This window comes from Alligator mississippiensis, chromosome 7 (assembly GCF_030867095.1).
Source record: "Alligator mississippiensis isolate rAllMis1 chromosome 7, rAllMis1, whole genome shotgun sequence".
Lineage (NCBI taxonomy): Eukaryota > Metazoa > Chordata > Crocodylia > Alligatoridae > Alligator > Alligator mississippiensis.
The window spans coordinates 4243003-4259856 of record NC_081830.1 but is presented as its reverse complement, the minus strand read 5'-3'; the positions used below and the strand labels follow the sequence as shown (position 1 = coordinate 4259856).

Sequence of the window (16854 nt, the reverse complement as noted above, 5' to 3'; positions counted from 1 at the left end):
TGAAACTTCACCATTTGGGTGCAAAAGCAGTGACTCTGTGCCCACACCCACACACATGCAACCCCTCCAGCACCAAGCCAGACCCACCCTTTGTTTCCCAGGCAATGCACACCCTGTATTTGACTTCCTTCCAATGGTCAGCCAGAAAAATAACCCCTTCCAAACTCGTATTGGTGCCTCTCTTCCCGGATTGCAGTTCTGCTCCTTTGGAGGCCGGACAAAATGACCTTGAGAGGTCCCTTCCAGTCCTCCTTTCCTATGATGCTATAGGCCAGGCTCAAACCCCTCTTCTCCCCAAATACATGCACACATACACACATGCCCATGTGCATGCCAGCTGGAAAACTGTAGCATCCTCTCAGGTCTGTTCTCACAGGAAGCAACATGCTGATTTTTTGGGCGTCCCCACCTCCTGATAGTTTATGGTGCTACTATCCCATGCCCCCCCGCTCCCCAATCCACTGCAGGCCCCCACATGCTCCCAGTGGAGCATGGGAGTCATTCCCCCAGCTGCATCAAGAATGAAAAGGCCCTTTACAGATGGATTCAGGAGCCTAAACCCCTTTGGCAAGCTGGCCCTGAGGTTGGGGGGGGGTACAGATGGGGTGTGCAAAGCAAGAGATCATGAACTGTGTATGTGTGTCCATCCGTCCCGTGCCCCCTGACCCCTGGCTAACACTCACCGTGCCACAGCTGGGGCCACAGCACCCAAACAGCCCCTGCCTTCCTGCTGCTACCTCCTCCTCCTCCTCGAGGTTGCAGGACCCAATGGGGACTGGAGGGGGTACCTGTGAGGCACTGCTCCCCATCCCCCTGGGCCCAGGGGTGCTTGCTCTGGGCCTGGGGGACACGGGCGGCTGCAGGCACCACCCCTGGCAGGGTGGAGAGCTGGGTGGAGCAAGAGGAGGACTAAAATTATGACATCACTAGGTCCCAGCCATGACATCATAAGGGGTCAGTGATGACACGCCAGGCCCAGCAAAAGCTCCACCAGCCAGCCCTGACAAAGCCTCATCCAAAATCCAGCCAGATCCAACACAAAGTCACCCAGGTCAGCACTATGATCCCACCCAGGCTTTGGACAGTCAGTCAGGTCCTGTGAGACCTCTGTAGGACCCTTACCACCCCCTCCCTCCCCCAGGGTCTATCATCCAGGGTCTCCCCCCCAATCACCTGCCTCTCCCAGCCTTACCCCACAGGTTCACCTCTGTAGTGCCCACCCCAGAGCTCCCAGTCACACTCCCTCCCCACTGTATCCCCACTCCACACTTTTCTGGCAGTAAAGCAACCCAGCCCCAGAGGGCAAAACCTGAAATGCAGCCCCAAAAGAGGGAGGTAGCAGGGCCCACCCAGTGCAGTGCTGCCCCTGAGCTTACAAGCAGTGTTACCTGGGTGTTTTTCTTTATTTTGCTGGGTATTTTTTCTATTTTTCCTCATTTTTTTAGAGCATTTTTATCTATTTCTCTGGGTACCTTCAGGGTGTTTTCAGATACCTCCCCAAGCAGCAGGAGCCTCACAGCCACATTCAGGCAGTGCCATAATGCAGGCTTTTAGGAGCTGAATGCCAGAAGAGTGCCCTAGAGACCGGGCACTAGAGGGTTCAGCATCATCCAGCGTGATTCCCCTCTCAAACCGTCACAGCACAGCTACTCCAAAAGTGATATGGCCAAACTAGTGCATCTGTGGACAGCACCAAGCCAGGTGCAGTTGCAGAGACTGTGGAGGTCAGGGCTAGGATCCAGAATCACCAGGATAGACTGGCAAAGTCATCAAGCAGATAAGATTCAACAAGGACAAAGGCACAGTCCTGTGCTTGGGGGAGAATCATTGCAGGTGCAAATACATGACCTGCCAGGCTGCAGTACTGTGGAGAAATACCTGGGGGTTACAGGAGACCATCAACTGAATAGGAGCCTTGTTGCAAAACAGCCAGCAGCACCCTGGGTTGTATTAACAGGAGAGTCACTTGTCAATCGAGGGGAGCGAAGCTTCCTTTCTAATCAGCACTGGGTGAGGGCACAGGCAAGAAGATACTTTACAGCCATGAGGGCAGCAGTGGTTAAGAAATGAGGGATGAAGACTGAGTACTGTGGGGTGGGGTGGGGGACCAGTGCCACCTGCTACCCCACAATCCCCTTCCCTTCCTCCTGCACCACACAGGGTCCCTCCCTATCCAGCACAGCAGGCACGAGCACCTCTGGCTCAGCATTGCCTGTGCCCGTACCCTGCAGTGGAGCCTGGAGGGACCACGCTGCCTTCTGCAAAGGCCCAAGATCTCCCCAGAAAGAGTCTGTTCCAGGGCTCGCCCCCCTGCAGCCAGGTCCTGGGATTCCCAAGGGGACAGCTCTGCTTCTTTCATATTAGCATCTCTCCTGCCACCCTGGTACCAGGACAGGGGGACTGCCTCTCATCCCTTAGCCATGCCTGTCCCCTCTCTGCTTGGCCTCCGGCCACATGTGCTGCCAGGCGGCAAGGTCCCAGGGTGTGAGGGGCTCCATGCCAGCCCATGCTGGCTCCTCCTGGGAGCTGGGAGATCCCTCAAGGTCCCTGGCGGGCACTCTCTTGCATCTGGTGCCTTTGGATGAAGCCGGTCCCAGGAGCAGATTAGTCAGGAGCTGCCCAGCTTCACGACTGGGAAAGGCAGGGCAGCAGGCTGCACCTGGAAGAAAGGAAGCTGTTACTGGGATCAGGCAAAGAGGTCAGGGCCATCATCCACACACATCCCAGGGGAGGGAGGAAAGTGCCTGATGCCTCTGGTTAGATTAGTGAGACCTAGTCCAGATTTCTGGCTTGGCTGCTGAAAAGGGACAACCAGCCCCTGTTCCCAGAAACAAGTCTCCAACAGCCCCAGATGCTACTTTAACCACCTCCAATGCCCCGGCATGAGGAGATCCTAACCCAATAGGACTCAGCCAGTGTTAAAGGCCAGATGAGATCCACATTCCCCTCAATGAATGTCCAAAACTACTGGAGGTTTTTAAGATCCAGCTGGACAAAGCTTTGGCTGGGATAATCTAGTTGGGGCTGATCCTGCTTTGAGCAGGGACTTGCACTAGATGTGACCTCCTGAGGTCCCTTCCAACCCAAACTTTCTATGATTCCGTCATTCTAATTTGACCAAAAAACAACCCGGTTGCAGAGGGACCAGGATACATCTCAAGAACCAGCTTGGATATGAGGAGTCTCCTCCTTTCCCCACCTCATCATCCCACTTTGTGACCAAAAGTCACTGGCAGAGTCTTGAGAACCTTACAAACTTTCATACCAATGCCCCCAAAACCATCCCTTCTCTCCGGAAGACCAAAGCACCTCATTTTGGAAATGCAGGTATTAAATTTAACTTTTCTGCAGGTAAAAAATAAATAAATAACATTTTGCTGCCGGTGTTATTCAAAAACCAAGCCCTACATTTAAAAAATAGCTCTGAAAGGGATTAGGAAGTCCCAAGATGAAATGCAGGATATTTGGGGCAGGGAGGGACAGAACAACCCCTCCTCCTCCATTTCGTGAAAAGCTTCTGCTTTGATTTGACCCTCATCCACAAACATTGCGAACGAATCACTGCCAAGCCAGGCATGTGGCCTGGTCCCCCAGTCTCCCCCACCCATCAGGGCCACACCAAGGCATCCCCAGGACTGCAGCCCTCTTCCCTTATGGAGCAGCCTCACTACCCCAAGCCATTCAGCGAGCAGAGCCTGGCATGGGCAGAGGGCATCTTTGGGGTGCAGTGCCCCCCTGGGGAGGTCATTCATGACACATCAGTTCCTGCGGAAAGTACCAGGAAGGAGCTGCACCCTTGCCTCCCACCTCCAGGGTCCAGGGGATCTCTACCATCATCTTTGCATGCTTCTGGGCCTTCCCAACTAAGCTCAGGTTACCCATGGCAGCCAGTCCTCCCAGACAGGTAAACTGGGTGTGCTTCTATCTCAGGGTCTGGTCTGGTCTGGACATGACAAGACTGATTGTGGAAGGTGCCCCTGCATGCACACACTGACACACACACGGTTCTATTGTGATGGGAAGCCTAACTGCACAAAGGGGCTCCTGGTTAGCCAGGGAGAGGAGACAAGACCCTACTGAATCCTCACCTTTGCTGCCCTCTCCCTTCCAAAAACATCACCCTATGCCAGTGCAGCTACCTCTGGGGTGAAACACGGGAGCCATCTATTCAGGGCTACTTTCCATGGTGCCTCCTCTGGCACACTAGCACTGTGTCCCCCTCGCAATCACCGCAGCAAGAACAGTCTATCTTCACCCTGTCCCAGCTGCCCAGTGCCCACCAGCAGGGCCCCCCACCCCACTTCTTGCAGAAGGGCACACACCCCCACCATAGTGAGGCATTGCAACCAGCAACCCCATCCCCATCCCAATGGCATCTCCAGCATAGTGCCCCCTTGTTCTCCACTGGGGCACTGGAGGGCAGACGTGACTACAAGGATTAAATATCCAGCCCCTCTGCTCTACCCCTCCTCCCCCAATGTGGCTCTACAACACTGGCCCCTTTTTGTAACACACTGGGGTGTCAGTGCCCTCCCACTCCCACAGGGGCAAGGCGCCCCATAGAGAGTCTCAGCTTCTTCCAGCATGGAGCTCCTCGCGCCACCTCCCACCCCTCCAGTGCATAAACACCCCCTGCCCCCCCAAAACACATCTGGGCTTTTCCAGGTTTCTTTATTAACATATAAAAGTTAGTAAAACCACATCAGTCCCTATACAAAGCACCGCAGGGCAGGGTAGAGCAGGAGCAGGGTAGGGGGGTCTGAATGGGAGCAGGCAAGTCCTGATCCCCATGAATGGAGTTTTCATATGGCACCAAAGGCACAGCTGCAAACACGCATGTGCTGCCCTCGTGACTGCACCCATCCCTGGGAGGAGAGGAATAGCCTTTGTGCTTCTCTGCAGTGTCACCCCTGTCCCTGCCGTGGCACCTTCTTGGCCCAGCCAAGGGACCCCTGAGCCCCACAGGAACTAGGAGCAGGCAGAGAGCAGGGCATGGAGGAGCTGGGAGCACTGCCCAGCCCAGCATGGGGAAAAGATATTGGGGAGGGGGGCAGAGGGGGTGTTAGGGAACACCATTGAGGGTGGTGAGGGGGGGAATAAGCAGCCCCCCACCCCCAACTGCAAGGATGTGAGTTCAGATCTGTGCTTCTGAGGCCCCAGTCATAAGGCACATGAGGGAAAAGGTGCTAATCCTGTGAGCAAGGCATGAGGCATGCAGGGGAGTCAGGGTAGGGAGGTAGGGAACCTACCGCCCACTTCCAAAGCAGCATGTCATTCTGCCAGGGGGCCGGATTGCTGCCATCGGGGGGGGGATCTGTGCTTTGTATACCATTCACTGACACCCCCAACTGATCAGTCCCAGTACAGGGCTGGATCATGGCTGGCACCCCCCTCCTCACCCCCCGTTGAATGGAACCCCACCATGCTTCATTATCTGACCCCCATGAGCCTGCCCACCTGTGCCAGGATGGGGCCAGTGCCCACTAAAGGGTGAAGCTGCTGTAGCCCATGTGCTGAGCCCCCATCACCAGGCCAAGCAACCCTATAGCAGTGCTCCCCACAAAAAACGGGACGCCAAATCAGTGCTGGACCTCCATAAAGTGCAAAGCTGCCCCCATATCGCACCCATGAACCCCCCTGGCCTCTGAGGTGGATCCCCCTGGATAGAACAAACCCCCCTATCCTGACGGTCCTAGGCCACCTGCCAGCCTGGGACTGGGGCTTATACCCCTCCTCTTATGAGGATAAATTCCAAAGCCATGTCCCGCAATGCCCCACACTGAGGCCTTGCCCCTCTACAAGCAGAGGGAGGAACCATTGCCCATCCTACCCCCCACCCCGGTGGGGTCAAATTAGTATGCAAGGAGATAAACAACAGAGAAGGAATAAGGCTAAGAAATGGGCATGAAGCCCCGTACAGCAGAGGATGCTGAACCCATGTCCACTTCACAATGCATGGGGGGGGCCTGTGTGAGGCCAGGCTCAGCTCCATGTCCCCCCCTCCAATCTGGGGCCTGCCCCCTGTCAGTCAACAGCATCACAGATCTCCCGCACGGCTGCGTTGAAGGCGGCTGGCTGGTCGGCGTACACGTGGTGGGAGGCGCCAGCAATGGCCTGCCAAGGGGAAGGGAGGAAAAGAGGAGCGTCAGGAGACAGCAGTCACTACAGCCTTCCCACCCACTGGGCAGCTCCACACCCCTCACTGGGTAGAGGGGTGGTAGATGTACCCCATCACACAGCCCCTCCTGGCCCTCCCATGCTCCTCATTCCTATCCCAACTCCCAAATCCCCCAGCCCCGGCCCCCCATGCCGTACCAGGTGCCGCACGTAGCTGCCAGGCCGCAGCTCCATGACCCGACGTCCAGTGCTGGTGTCGATCCAGGACTCGGCGCCATAGATGAGTGTGATGGGCAGGGCCGTTGGCAGCAGGTGGATCCGTTCCAGCATGGGGCGACGGGCCCAGCCCAGTGCCTGCGTCATGGCCTTGAAGCCTGCCTCGCCGCTGCCACATGGGGGGAAGCCATGGGGTCACAGGGAGGAACACCCAGAAACCAGGGTCTCCAGGCCTGTCTGTGCCTTGCTCCTGCCCCTCCCTGAAGCAGCATCACACCTGCCGCCCAGGTGCCCGGGGCCTTACCCCCAGTCCATCTTACTGGGGCAGAAGTCCCTTCTCCCACTCACACCTGGGTTCCTAGTCCTGTTAGCAAGTGAATCTACCTGCTCCTCAAGACACCTAGGTCCCCTATTTCATCACTTTGTCCCTACCCCAGCCCCTACTATATCCGGGGTCTCTTGTCCCTCTCAGACACCTGGGTTTCCACCCCTGCCAGGCTCTGGGACAGGTCCTTGGTGCACTGGCCTGGACTTTTGGCTCCCATCCCATGCCCCTCCTGGAAGCTGGTAGCACAACAGCCACCACAAGGGTTCAAGTCCCACCCCTGACCCTCAGCCTCTCACCTGGGTGTCTGGGCATTGCAGTGGTAGATGTACTCAGAGATGGTGTCATCTTCAAAGAACTCTGCAAACTTCTGCTTGAAGTCAGGCCGGAAGCGCTGGACGAGGCTGGGGCCTGGATGGACAGACAGGCAGAGCAAGAGGATTGGGGGCAAGCCTGACCCCAAGATACAGCTCCCACCCCGTCCCCAGTGCCCCTGGCCCCAGCATCTCACCCCAGGGGCCGGCGACCCTCAGCACAGCCAGGGGGTTGGAACGCCCCAGGACAGCAGCAACGGCCTTCACCCAGGTAGGGGGAGCGCGGGTCTGGCTGGGGTCAGCGGGCCGCACTGGGAAGCCCCACGGGTCCACCAGGATGAGGTGCTTCACCCTAAGCCAAGGAGGAAGCACACAGAGGATCAGAGGCGTCCCCTCTCCATCATCATGACGTTCCCCCACCAGCTTCTATTGTCCCCTCCCTCATTACCCCAGCAAAGAGGAGGAGATGTGGAGTGACCCCAACCGCCTCACCACACTCTTCCCCAGGCAGCGACCCCAACCCAGGGCGGTAACAGTGCCCATGCCACTCCTGACATACCCCACAGAGTTGTGACCCCAAACACAGGACCAGGGGGCTGGACGCCCCTTGAAGTGCCAGGACTCTGGGGTAGGGGGCCAGGTGCCCCCATTCCCTATACATCCCCCTGTAATGGCAATGGGGAGGCAGAGGGCCTGGATTCCTCTCTCCAGCAAGCACAGACCATGGCAGGCATGGGAGCACATGATGCTGGACAAGGGGGCTCCTGGTCTGGGTGTGGTGGCCCATAGCCAGGGGGATTCAGGGGTGTGTCTCACCTCTCAGGGTACTGCAGGCTGTAAGAGGCAGCCAGGAAGCCGCCCAGGCTGTGCCCCAGCAGGATCATGCTGCTGAGGCCCATCTCTTGGCGCCAGGCCTCAATGGAGCCCACAAAGGCATCCTCAGCCTCCTGGGCATCATGGGGGAAGGGTGGCCGGGAGCTGCGCCCAAAGCCCAGCAGGTCGAAGGCGTGCAGGGACCGCCGGGCACCCAGGGCGTCCAGGTTCAGCACCCAGAGCCCCACGCCACCCCCGAATCCATGCAGCAGCACCAGCGGGGTCCGGCTCTCATCCCGCTCCGGGCGCAGAGACACAGTCCAAATTCGCGCTCGGTTTGGCAGAGTCACGTAGCGTCCCATGAACGGGCTCCGCAGGCCTGTGGGGTGCAGCAGGAGGGCAGAGGGGAGCATCAGCCAGGCCTAGGCCCCCGCATCCCAGCCCCCTACAGAGGCCTTTCTCCACTCTAGCCCTTTGTGAGGTCTCTTCCTCCAGGCCCATTGCTGCTGCTCCACCAAATATGTTTTCCCCAGCCCAGCCCTTTGTCCCAAATCGCTCCAGTTCTGCCCACCCTTGGCACCCCCTATAGGCAATCCTGCTGCTCAGTGCCCAACACCATAGAGGTACCTGCCCCCAGGGCCCTCTACCCAACACTGGACTCTCTCCTCAGCCCCCCCAGGCTGTCTACTGCCCCCATGAAGGAAGGGTCCCCTAAAGCCAAAGCCCAGAGTATCCCAGGTCCCCCACCCTCCTCCCTGTTGGAAGACAGACCCCTCCAGGCAATCCTATCCCCTCAAGTGCCAACACCTCTCCAGAGAGGGCACACCTCAGGCCCCACCACCAACCCCTGGTCCCACAGACCCCTGCCCAGCCTAGCCCAAGCCCTACTCCCAGTCCTCCCACAGGACATCCCCTCCCCATCCCCAAGGCCCACATGCTCCCCCCATCCCTCCCTACTCTTCAGCCCTAACCTGATGCACCCATAACTCTCACAGCTGCCCCACTGCTGGTTGCCCTAAGGGGAACTCTAAAAAGAGCCCCCAAGAGAGAGATGGGGATGGCATCTTCACTTTCCCTCCTCTGCCCCCATCCCTATCTGGGGGGGGGGGGGGGGGGGGGGGGGGGGGAAGAGGGACACTCACATTGCATGATCCGGGCCTCCACATTCTTGAGGTGGGACATGGACGTGGGGCGCCAGGCGGGGAGCCAGCCACTGAGCCAGCCTTGGGGCCTGCAGGGCCAAGGATGGATGGGCAAACATAAGCAGAGGCATTGGGGGATCATAGCCTCCCTCCATGCATCAGCGACACCCCCTGGCTTGGGGTGTCACCCACAGATCCCCCACCATCACCAAGTGGGGAGACACAATGCCAGCTCCCCTTCCCCAGGGCTCAGGTTTGGGGGGAAGAGGGGGGGTCCCATTGCCATCAAAACACATCCTGGGGTTCCCAAAATCCAGAGCATGTCCCTACCCCACACCCTGCTTTCTTGAACCTCATTAACACCCCTCCCAGCGTCAAACCATTAAAGCTCCTTGTGATTTATTATCTTCCCTCCTCGCCCCAAGTCACCCCAAGGTGGGAGACCCCTCCTCTGCACCCCAGGAGATTGGGGCTGTTAGTCAGGTCAGAGACCAGGGACTTTCCAGACATGGGAGTTTCTCCCCTGAGGTCGAACCACTCCCACTAGCCCCATGCATTGCTGGGCAGGGATTCAGCTTTCCCACCGCCCAGGAAACGTCACAATCTCGACCTACTCCAACCATTTCAACACACAAAGGAGCATCCATCCGCCTGTCCCCCGCCACTTAAAGCTTTGCACAAAATAAATATGCTGAGAAGGGGACAGCAGGGTCAATAAGCCTCCAGGAAGGGGGATAAAGGCCCTGACGCCGCCCCCACTGCCCTTGCGGTACTTGAATGTCTATGTCATTGGGAATCGTGTTGAAGTGCGTTTGCTTCATGGGAAAGTTTCCAGGCAAACTTTTCAAAGATAGACAAGTTCTCAGCAACTTTCCCACCAGCCCGCACTTGTTGATGTCTCATGCTGCTCTGTGCTAATTTAAGACTTGCACAAGGGAAGTGGGAGAGAAATCCATTAACGGCTTTGTTTAACAAGAGCTGCCCTCTCCGAGCCCCCCAAAGCTGGCAGGATCTGCTGGAGGGGAGGGCTAGGAGGAGAGGAAGCATGGCCAGACCTGGAGAGGGGAGGAGAGGGGAGAGGGGGGGTGCTTGCCATGACAAAGCAAGGTAAAGGGCAGCGCTGATTGCAAACCAGGAAAAGATGCCAACTCACTGCTGCCAGGTGCTGAGTCATCCCCCAGCACCAGCTGCCTCTGTGCCCCCAACTGGGGGTGGGGGGGGGTCTTCCCTTCCCCTCCCCCTCCCCACAGACAAGAGGGGGTGCTCTGCTGCTGTCTGCACCCCCCCCCAGCCAGCCAGCCAATCAGCTGGCAGCAAACCCCTGCCCGGTGCTGCCTCCATTAACCCCTTCCGCACCGCCACAAGCACCCCCTCCTCCTCCTACGGACACAAGCAGCGCCATTAACACCCCTCCCTGCCCACCTTCCGGCGCAGAGACCCCCGCCACCCACCCCGCTAGGAAACCCGCAAGGACTCACTGCTCCTCCGCATCCTCCTCCATGACCTGCCCCCCCCGCGGCCGGGCGCCAGCCGGGCACAGCTGATGCCGGGCAGGGGGCGGGGCCAGTGTGGGGAAAGGGGCGGGGCTTGGGTGCCATAAATGGGCTTCCCTCCAGTTTACAAGCACACGCCCCCAACTCCTTATAGTGCGCCTGCGCCCAGCGTTCTGACCCGGAAGTGGTCTCCTCGCGCAGGCGCAGCGCCCCGGAAGGGCTCGTATCCGCCGCTTTCCGTCCAGCTCATCCCATCGGAGCGGGCGCGGCGCCATGTCGGGCGCGGGGTCGGGGCCGGGCGCGGCGGCAGGGCCGGGCGCGGGCGGCGGCTCGGTGGGCTCGGTGGTGCGGCGCTTCCTGGCCGAGTACGCGAGCGGCACGCCCAGCCGCCTCAAGGTGCTGGATGCCTACCTGCTCTACGTGCTGCTCACGGGCGCGCTGCAGTTCGGCTACTGCCTCGGCGTCGGCACCTTCCCCTTCAACTCCTTCCTCAGCGGCTTCATCTCCGCCGTCGGCAGCTTCATCCTGGGCGGTGAGGGACCCCTACCCCTGCTTGCGTGACCTCTGACCCGTGCTGTGGTCTTCCTTCCCAGACGCGGGTGTCTGACACTGTCTCTTTGTGTCTCTCTGTCGCCCACCCAGTTTGTCTGAGGATCCAGATCAACCCGCAGAACAAAGGGGAGTTTCAGGGCATCTCGCCAGAACGGGCGTTCGCCGACTTCCTCTTTGCCAACACCATCCTGCACCTGGTGGTCATCAATTTTGTGGGCTGACCCGAAGAGCATAAGGTAGCCGCAGAGACTTCCTTTTATTTCCAGTGAAAGCCGTCGGGTTAGAGCAAGGCAGCAGTAGGTGGGACCCTGGCTTCACCCAGGCAGGAGAAATGGGCTTGAATGAATTAATCTGATGGAAGCACGTGGACATTTTTGCTAGATGAAGGGAGGGGAACACAAGTTATTTGTGGAGTTGGTGGGTGCAGACCTGTAGGCTTGTCCAGAGGCCGAGTGGCTGCGGGTTGAAGCTCTGGGACGGTAGTCTTCTACGTTAGCAATGGGTAGGTTTCAGTTATGAATAAAAATGCAGAAAGGGGGAACAAATTGAAAGTCCTCCTATATCCTCCTTTAGTCTTATGTGGTTGTTAGATTGGGGTTATGGTTTCTTTACTGTTTGGGATCGGAGACGTCAGGCTGGAAAGGACCTCCCGAGGTCATCTAGTCATGCCTCCTGCCTGAGGCATGATCGTCCCTATCCAAATCCATTGTCGAGCCTCTTAGAAAACTGCACAGTCTGATCATCCGTATCCAAACCCTCCTGTACAACTCCATTGTCAAACCTCTTGGAAAACTGTACAGTCTGATCATTCCTATCCAAACCCTCCTGTACAAGTCTATTGTCAAACCTCTTGGAAACTACACAGTCTGATCATCTGTATCCAAACCGTCCTATACAAGTCCATTGTCAGACCTCTTGGAAACTGCACAGTCTGATCATCTGTATCCAAACCCTCCTGTACAAGTCCGTTGTCAAACCTCTTGGAAACTGCACAGTCTGATCATCCGTATCCAAACCCTCCTGTACAAGTCCGTTGTCAGACCTCTTGGAAACTGCACAGTCTGATCATCTGTATCCAAACCCTCCTGTACAACTCCATTGTCAAACCTCTTGGAAAACTGTACAGTCTGATCATCCGTATCCAAACCCTCCTGTACAAGTCCGTTGTCGAGCCTCTTCGAAACTGCACAGCCTGATCATCCGTATCCAAACCCTCCTATACAAGTCCGTTGTCGCGCCTCTTCGAAACTGCACAGCCTGATCATCCGTATCCAAACCCTCCTATACAAGTCCGTTGTCGAGCCTCTTCGAAACTGCACAGCCTGATCATCCGTATCCAAACCCTCCTATACAAGTCCGTTGTCGAGCCTCTTGGAAAACTGCACAGTCAACCCTGACACAACACAAGACATGGCACCCTATTCTGCCCAGGGAAAACATGGTGGCCAATGTGATGCTGTTGCCTGTGTTGTTAAAATATGATTGAGAGACCCCCCCCAGGTAGAGAGCCACATCCCCAGCTACAGAGGAGGGCAAAAAAAAGCCCATGGTCCATACCAATCTGATCATGGGGTAAAATTCCCTCCTGACTCCAATATGTTGATCGGGCTGACCCTGCACCCTGAGTGGAGGAGTAAAACCTGCAAGCCAAGCATCTGCAGGCTTAAATTCTAGGAGCATTGGCGTAGCCCAAGCACAATCCCCATCCTGAGCTGCAGCCGGTACCTAATGCCTCTGAGGAAGGCATTAGGCATTCAATGCAAACAAGTGCATTTTGGAGAAGGAACCAGCAATACACCTATAGGCTGGGAAACACCCCTCTTGTCAAAACAGTGGCAGAAAGGGATCTTGGAGTCATTGTTGATGATGAACATGAGCCACCAATGTGAGGAAGCGGTCAGTAAGTCTAACCGCACCTTGTCGTTCATCTACAGATGCATCACAAGCAGGTCCAGGGAGGTGATCCTTCCCCTCAATGCAGCGTTGTTGATCAGTCTGCAGTTGCCTCACTTCAAAAGGGATGCGATTAGCCTTGAGAGGGTCCAGAGGAGGGCCACTTGCATGGTCAAGGGGCAGCGGGTCAGGTCCTACCAAGAGAGGCTGAAGGGCCTGAATCTATTCAGCCTCCACAAGAGAAGGCTGAGAGGAGATCTGGTGGCCATTTACAAACTCACCAGGGGAGACCAGCAGGAATTGGGGGAGGCTCTGTTCCCCCAGGCACCACTGGGGGTTACTAGGAATAATGGCCACAAATTGTTAGAGAGAAGGTTCAGGGTGGACATCAGGAGACCCTACTTTACATTTAGAGCTGCCAGGCTCTGGAATGGGCTACCAAGTGAGGTGTTGCTCTTTCCTGCCTTGGGGGTCTTTTAGAGGAGGTTGGACAGATATTTGGCTAGGTTATGACCCCGGCACTCATTTCTGCCCAGGGCAGGGGGTCGGACCTCATGATCTATTTAGGTCCTTTCCGACCCTAAGCGCTATGAAACTATGAAGACTTAAAAAAAAAACAAAAGACCTGGCACAGGGTGGGGGGGACAGGGATGTTCAGCCTTTATCTTTGGTGACCCATTTAACTCACTTCCCCTCTATCTTTTTTCCAGGATCCTGTTTCCTCCTGTGCTCTGAATGTGCAGCTGAAAGAGAGCAAGGAGCTGGCTCCCTATGGACTCAGATTCTGTTCCGTGATAGGGGAGGGGATGCTGCCTCCTCCCATTCACTATAACCCCCTTCCCCAATAAACCTCATTTTAATACTTGTGTATTAGTCATTTTGGGGAACTCTTCCCTGCTCAGCATAAGGACTCCCAGCTGTTTCTCCAGGAGAACTCACTAGGCCTCACTTCCTCTACCCAGCCAGCAAGCTTTTGTTCTGCCCTACTTTCAGGGGGATCAGGAAGTGGGTTACCATGGAGACTCAGAGCCTTATGTCTAGTCTCACCTCCCCACTTCCTGACCCTTATCACATGGAAACTGTCACTCTTGCCCCCTCGGCTTCGAAGCAGTGGAAACTGTTGAGTTTATTTTGGGGTTGGGGAGGGAACATCTTTTTCCAGGTTGTGTGAAACTTCCACCCCTCCACACACCCACCAGTATCTCCCTGCCTTTCCCCTTAAGCCTTTTCTAGATGGTGTTCCCAGTGCCTTTCAGTCCTCTTGCAACCTCTAGATGTCCTGTTCTTTGTATTAAATTGTGTCTGTGTCATCAGTGCTGATCCTTGTTATCTTAATTCTGATGACATAAATGGACTTAGATGGTAAGATGCCCCTGTTGCTGCCCAGTGCTGAAGGGTTGTGCTAGGTTCAGGGTTTCAAGTATGCAGGTCCCTGTACACTTGTTCCTATGGCATTGCAGTCTGGATTGTCCAGGCTACAGCAATGCAATGTGGGAGAAGAAGTTCTGTTCTGAAACACCTTCTATTGGACCAACTGCACAGTGGAGAGGTGCTAGACAGGCCTTTGGTCATGAAATGCCCTTCCTTATGTCTGGAAAAGAAGCTAATACAGCCTAAGCTCATTACCAGATAGAGTAATTCCTCCTGGTCACCTTGTTATATCAATGAAGGGGTCACTGCAAAAGAGAATTGGGCAGGGATTACTACTTTGCTATGTGGTTGGTCCATGAAAGGATATTCCCAAACAAATCCTGCTTCTCCAGTGGCAATTGCCAGGCACCCTTTTTTAGCTTGGTGTTAGGAAGCCTTGATTGGCTTGATTCAGTTCCTCTGTTTTTGGAAACTAGTAAAGCTGCAATTATGTGGATCAGGCTGGATGGACAGAAAAACCATAGTACTCCTCATTTGGGGCCTAAGGACCATTGGTGACCCTCTTGTTCTGTAGACCACTGCATCCTCATCACCAGATTTCATTTGAAGTCACTCCAAAGCTGTGTGGGGCCTGGTGCAATCCAGAACAGGCTGCAGAATTGTTACTGTTGCGCCCTGGGCTCCTGATGCCCTGCAAAATACTGAACTAAGCTTATAGGCCCTCTGTATACACGATGTACTTAAAGGAAAGCACCCCATATGGAGGCCCTATACCCTGCTTGCTGCAGTCTGTGGATCCTGCTTGCTGCAGTGACTGGATCGGCAATGACCTGCCAAGCCCCTATCCCTGCAGCACTGGGGCATTGAGTTCAGCTGTGTTTCAAGGAGCAGAGCTTGCTTGTTATAGTCCAGTGTCTAAAGCTAAGCTGAGGCAGCGGGGTCAGCACCGACTGCAAAGCCAAAATGTCATATACCCAGTCTCTACCATGCTGTCTTCCTCCCAGGACATGGGCTCAGCTTTTTGTGTTTGCTCTGTCCATCTCCTCACCTTCCAGTGGCCAGATTGGTTTCTGCAGTGAGGTGAACTGCCCTGCTACTCCCTAGAGGGAGACCCTGGCCTCAGCTGAAGTGCAATAAAAAGCAAGGTGGGAATGAATTAAACCCAAGGCTGGACTTGCCAGCCAGGACGTTCTCCATGTCTCTACAGGGAGGAGTGGGAGACCAGCAGCCCTTTCTCCAGGGTCCGGTTTCACTTTGAAACAAGGTAGAAGCTGTAACTAGAATTGGGGTACAGTGCACAGCAGGGGAGTAGGACCCCTCAATTTTTGCCTTATGACCTCCAAATTCCTTGTGTTCCCAAACTTGCTCCCCTCCTACAGCACACCAGGCTTGCATGTGTGTTACATAGGCAGTCATATGAATTCAGCACTCAAGGCCAGTCCTAAATTTCTTGCCTATTGCTTGCATTATAACAAACAACTGATATGCAAAGAACCAGTAAGAACACAAATGGCTGTCTTTGGGCCCTGTTATCTACTTTGTAATGCAAATGTATTCTGTTTAACTGCATACTGATCAGCATCAGAGATGGTGAGGGGCATACAGCCATCACAGGACTGCTCTGAGCTTTGAAAATGAGAGAACTAGTCAGCTTGGTGGTTCTAATGCCCCCCACGCTGACAGTGCTGTGGATTTAATGTGAACAGTGCCTGTTCCATGCAGATAAGGACATGGTGTGGGGAGGTGCTTAGCTTTTATTCAATCCTGGGCCTATGCAGATAAACACAAACCCTGTAATTCCACTGTGAAACACCCCCTTCTCACTGAGGCTTTGCCAGGTGACAGGATTTTTTTTTTTCCTCCTGAAATTTGGAAGTTGAGGTGATAATTGCTATCCTAAAGAAGGCTGTGGGGTTACTTAACCAAGTGATGCTTATCAGGGTAATTGGATAAAAGACGAGGTGGTAAGACAGCACTGGTTGGCTAAAACCCACCTGGGTCTTGGTTGTATATTGACCCCAAGTTACCACTCAAAGCTTGCCTCAAACAGTTGCTTCCACACATAGTCCCCTCACTTGAAATGTGGAGGTTGTCCCCAGTCTAGCAGACTAGTCTGAGAAGTCAGAGGCTTGGTTACCCCAACTCTGCAGTCTTCAGGCTGGAGAAAAGCAGGTGCTGCTAATCATCCCATAGCACCCAGCACTTCCCCCATCACCTCCAGGGTGATGCTCCCTTGCTATCTACCTGGTCATTGCTTCCAGACAGGAAGTTGCTGACTCCTTTATTAGGAAGTCACCTGATAAAGGGATTTGGGGGATATAAAAAGGAAGCAAGGTTTATGCTAGCCTTTTGGCAAAAATTGGGGGGGGGAACCTTATCCTTATCCTTATCCTTATCCTTATCCTTATCCTTATCCTTATCCTTAGGAAGCACTGCTGTCTGCAGCAAGGTGTATCCTGAGGTCTATGGGTTCTAACTGATGTTGAGAGCATGATGTAGAGAGCTGAGGAAGCAGAGAGGGCAAGGAAGGGAGATGTGTGTTCGTGTGTATTATTCTGCTCAGGTCTATTCGCTCCCTGGGCCTGTTACTGTGAAAGGTGACTGTATGCAGGAGCATT

General features: G+C 55.3%; 2 protein-coding genes across 3 annotated transcripts; one reads left to right on the top strand and one right to left on the bottom strand.

Moving 5' to 3' along the window:
* Positions 1–4655: 4655 nt before the first annotated feature.
* Positions 4656–10515, bottom strand: ABHD4 (abhydrolase domain containing 4, N-acyl phospholipase B). 2 transcript variants are annotated; one of them, XM_006260975.4, is made up of 7 exons: positions 10406–10515; positions 8928–9016; positions 7789–8164; positions 7170–7324; positions 6958–7069; positions 6316–6502; positions 4656–6114 (listed from the first exon to the last, which is right to left on the bottom strand). In XM_006260975.4, exons 1-7 carry the CDS (start codon positions 10426–10428, stop codon positions 6025–6027), a joined length of 1032 nt encoding a protein of 343 aa, XP_006261037.2. In that variant the 5' UTR covers positions 10429–10515; the 3' UTR covers positions 4656–6024. The 2 variants fall into 2 exon arrangements, with proteins under 2 accessions (XP_006261037.2, XP_019346965.1); XM_019491420.2 differs by lacking the exon at positions 10406–10515 and adding an exon at positions 10081–10184.
* Positions 10516–10676: 161 nt separating this feature from the next.
* Positions 10677–13727, top strand: DAD1 (defender against cell death 1). Its single transcript, XM_006260974.4, has 3 exons — positions 10677–10952; positions 11063–11208; positions 13576–13727. Exons 1-2 carry the CDS (start codon positions 10694–10696, stop codon positions 11191–11193), a joined length of 390 nt encoding a protein of 129 aa, XP_006261036.2. The 5' UTR covers positions 10677–10693; the 3' UTR covers positions 11194–11208; positions 13576–13727.
* The last annotated feature ends 3127 nt before the right edge of the window (positions 13728–16854 follow it).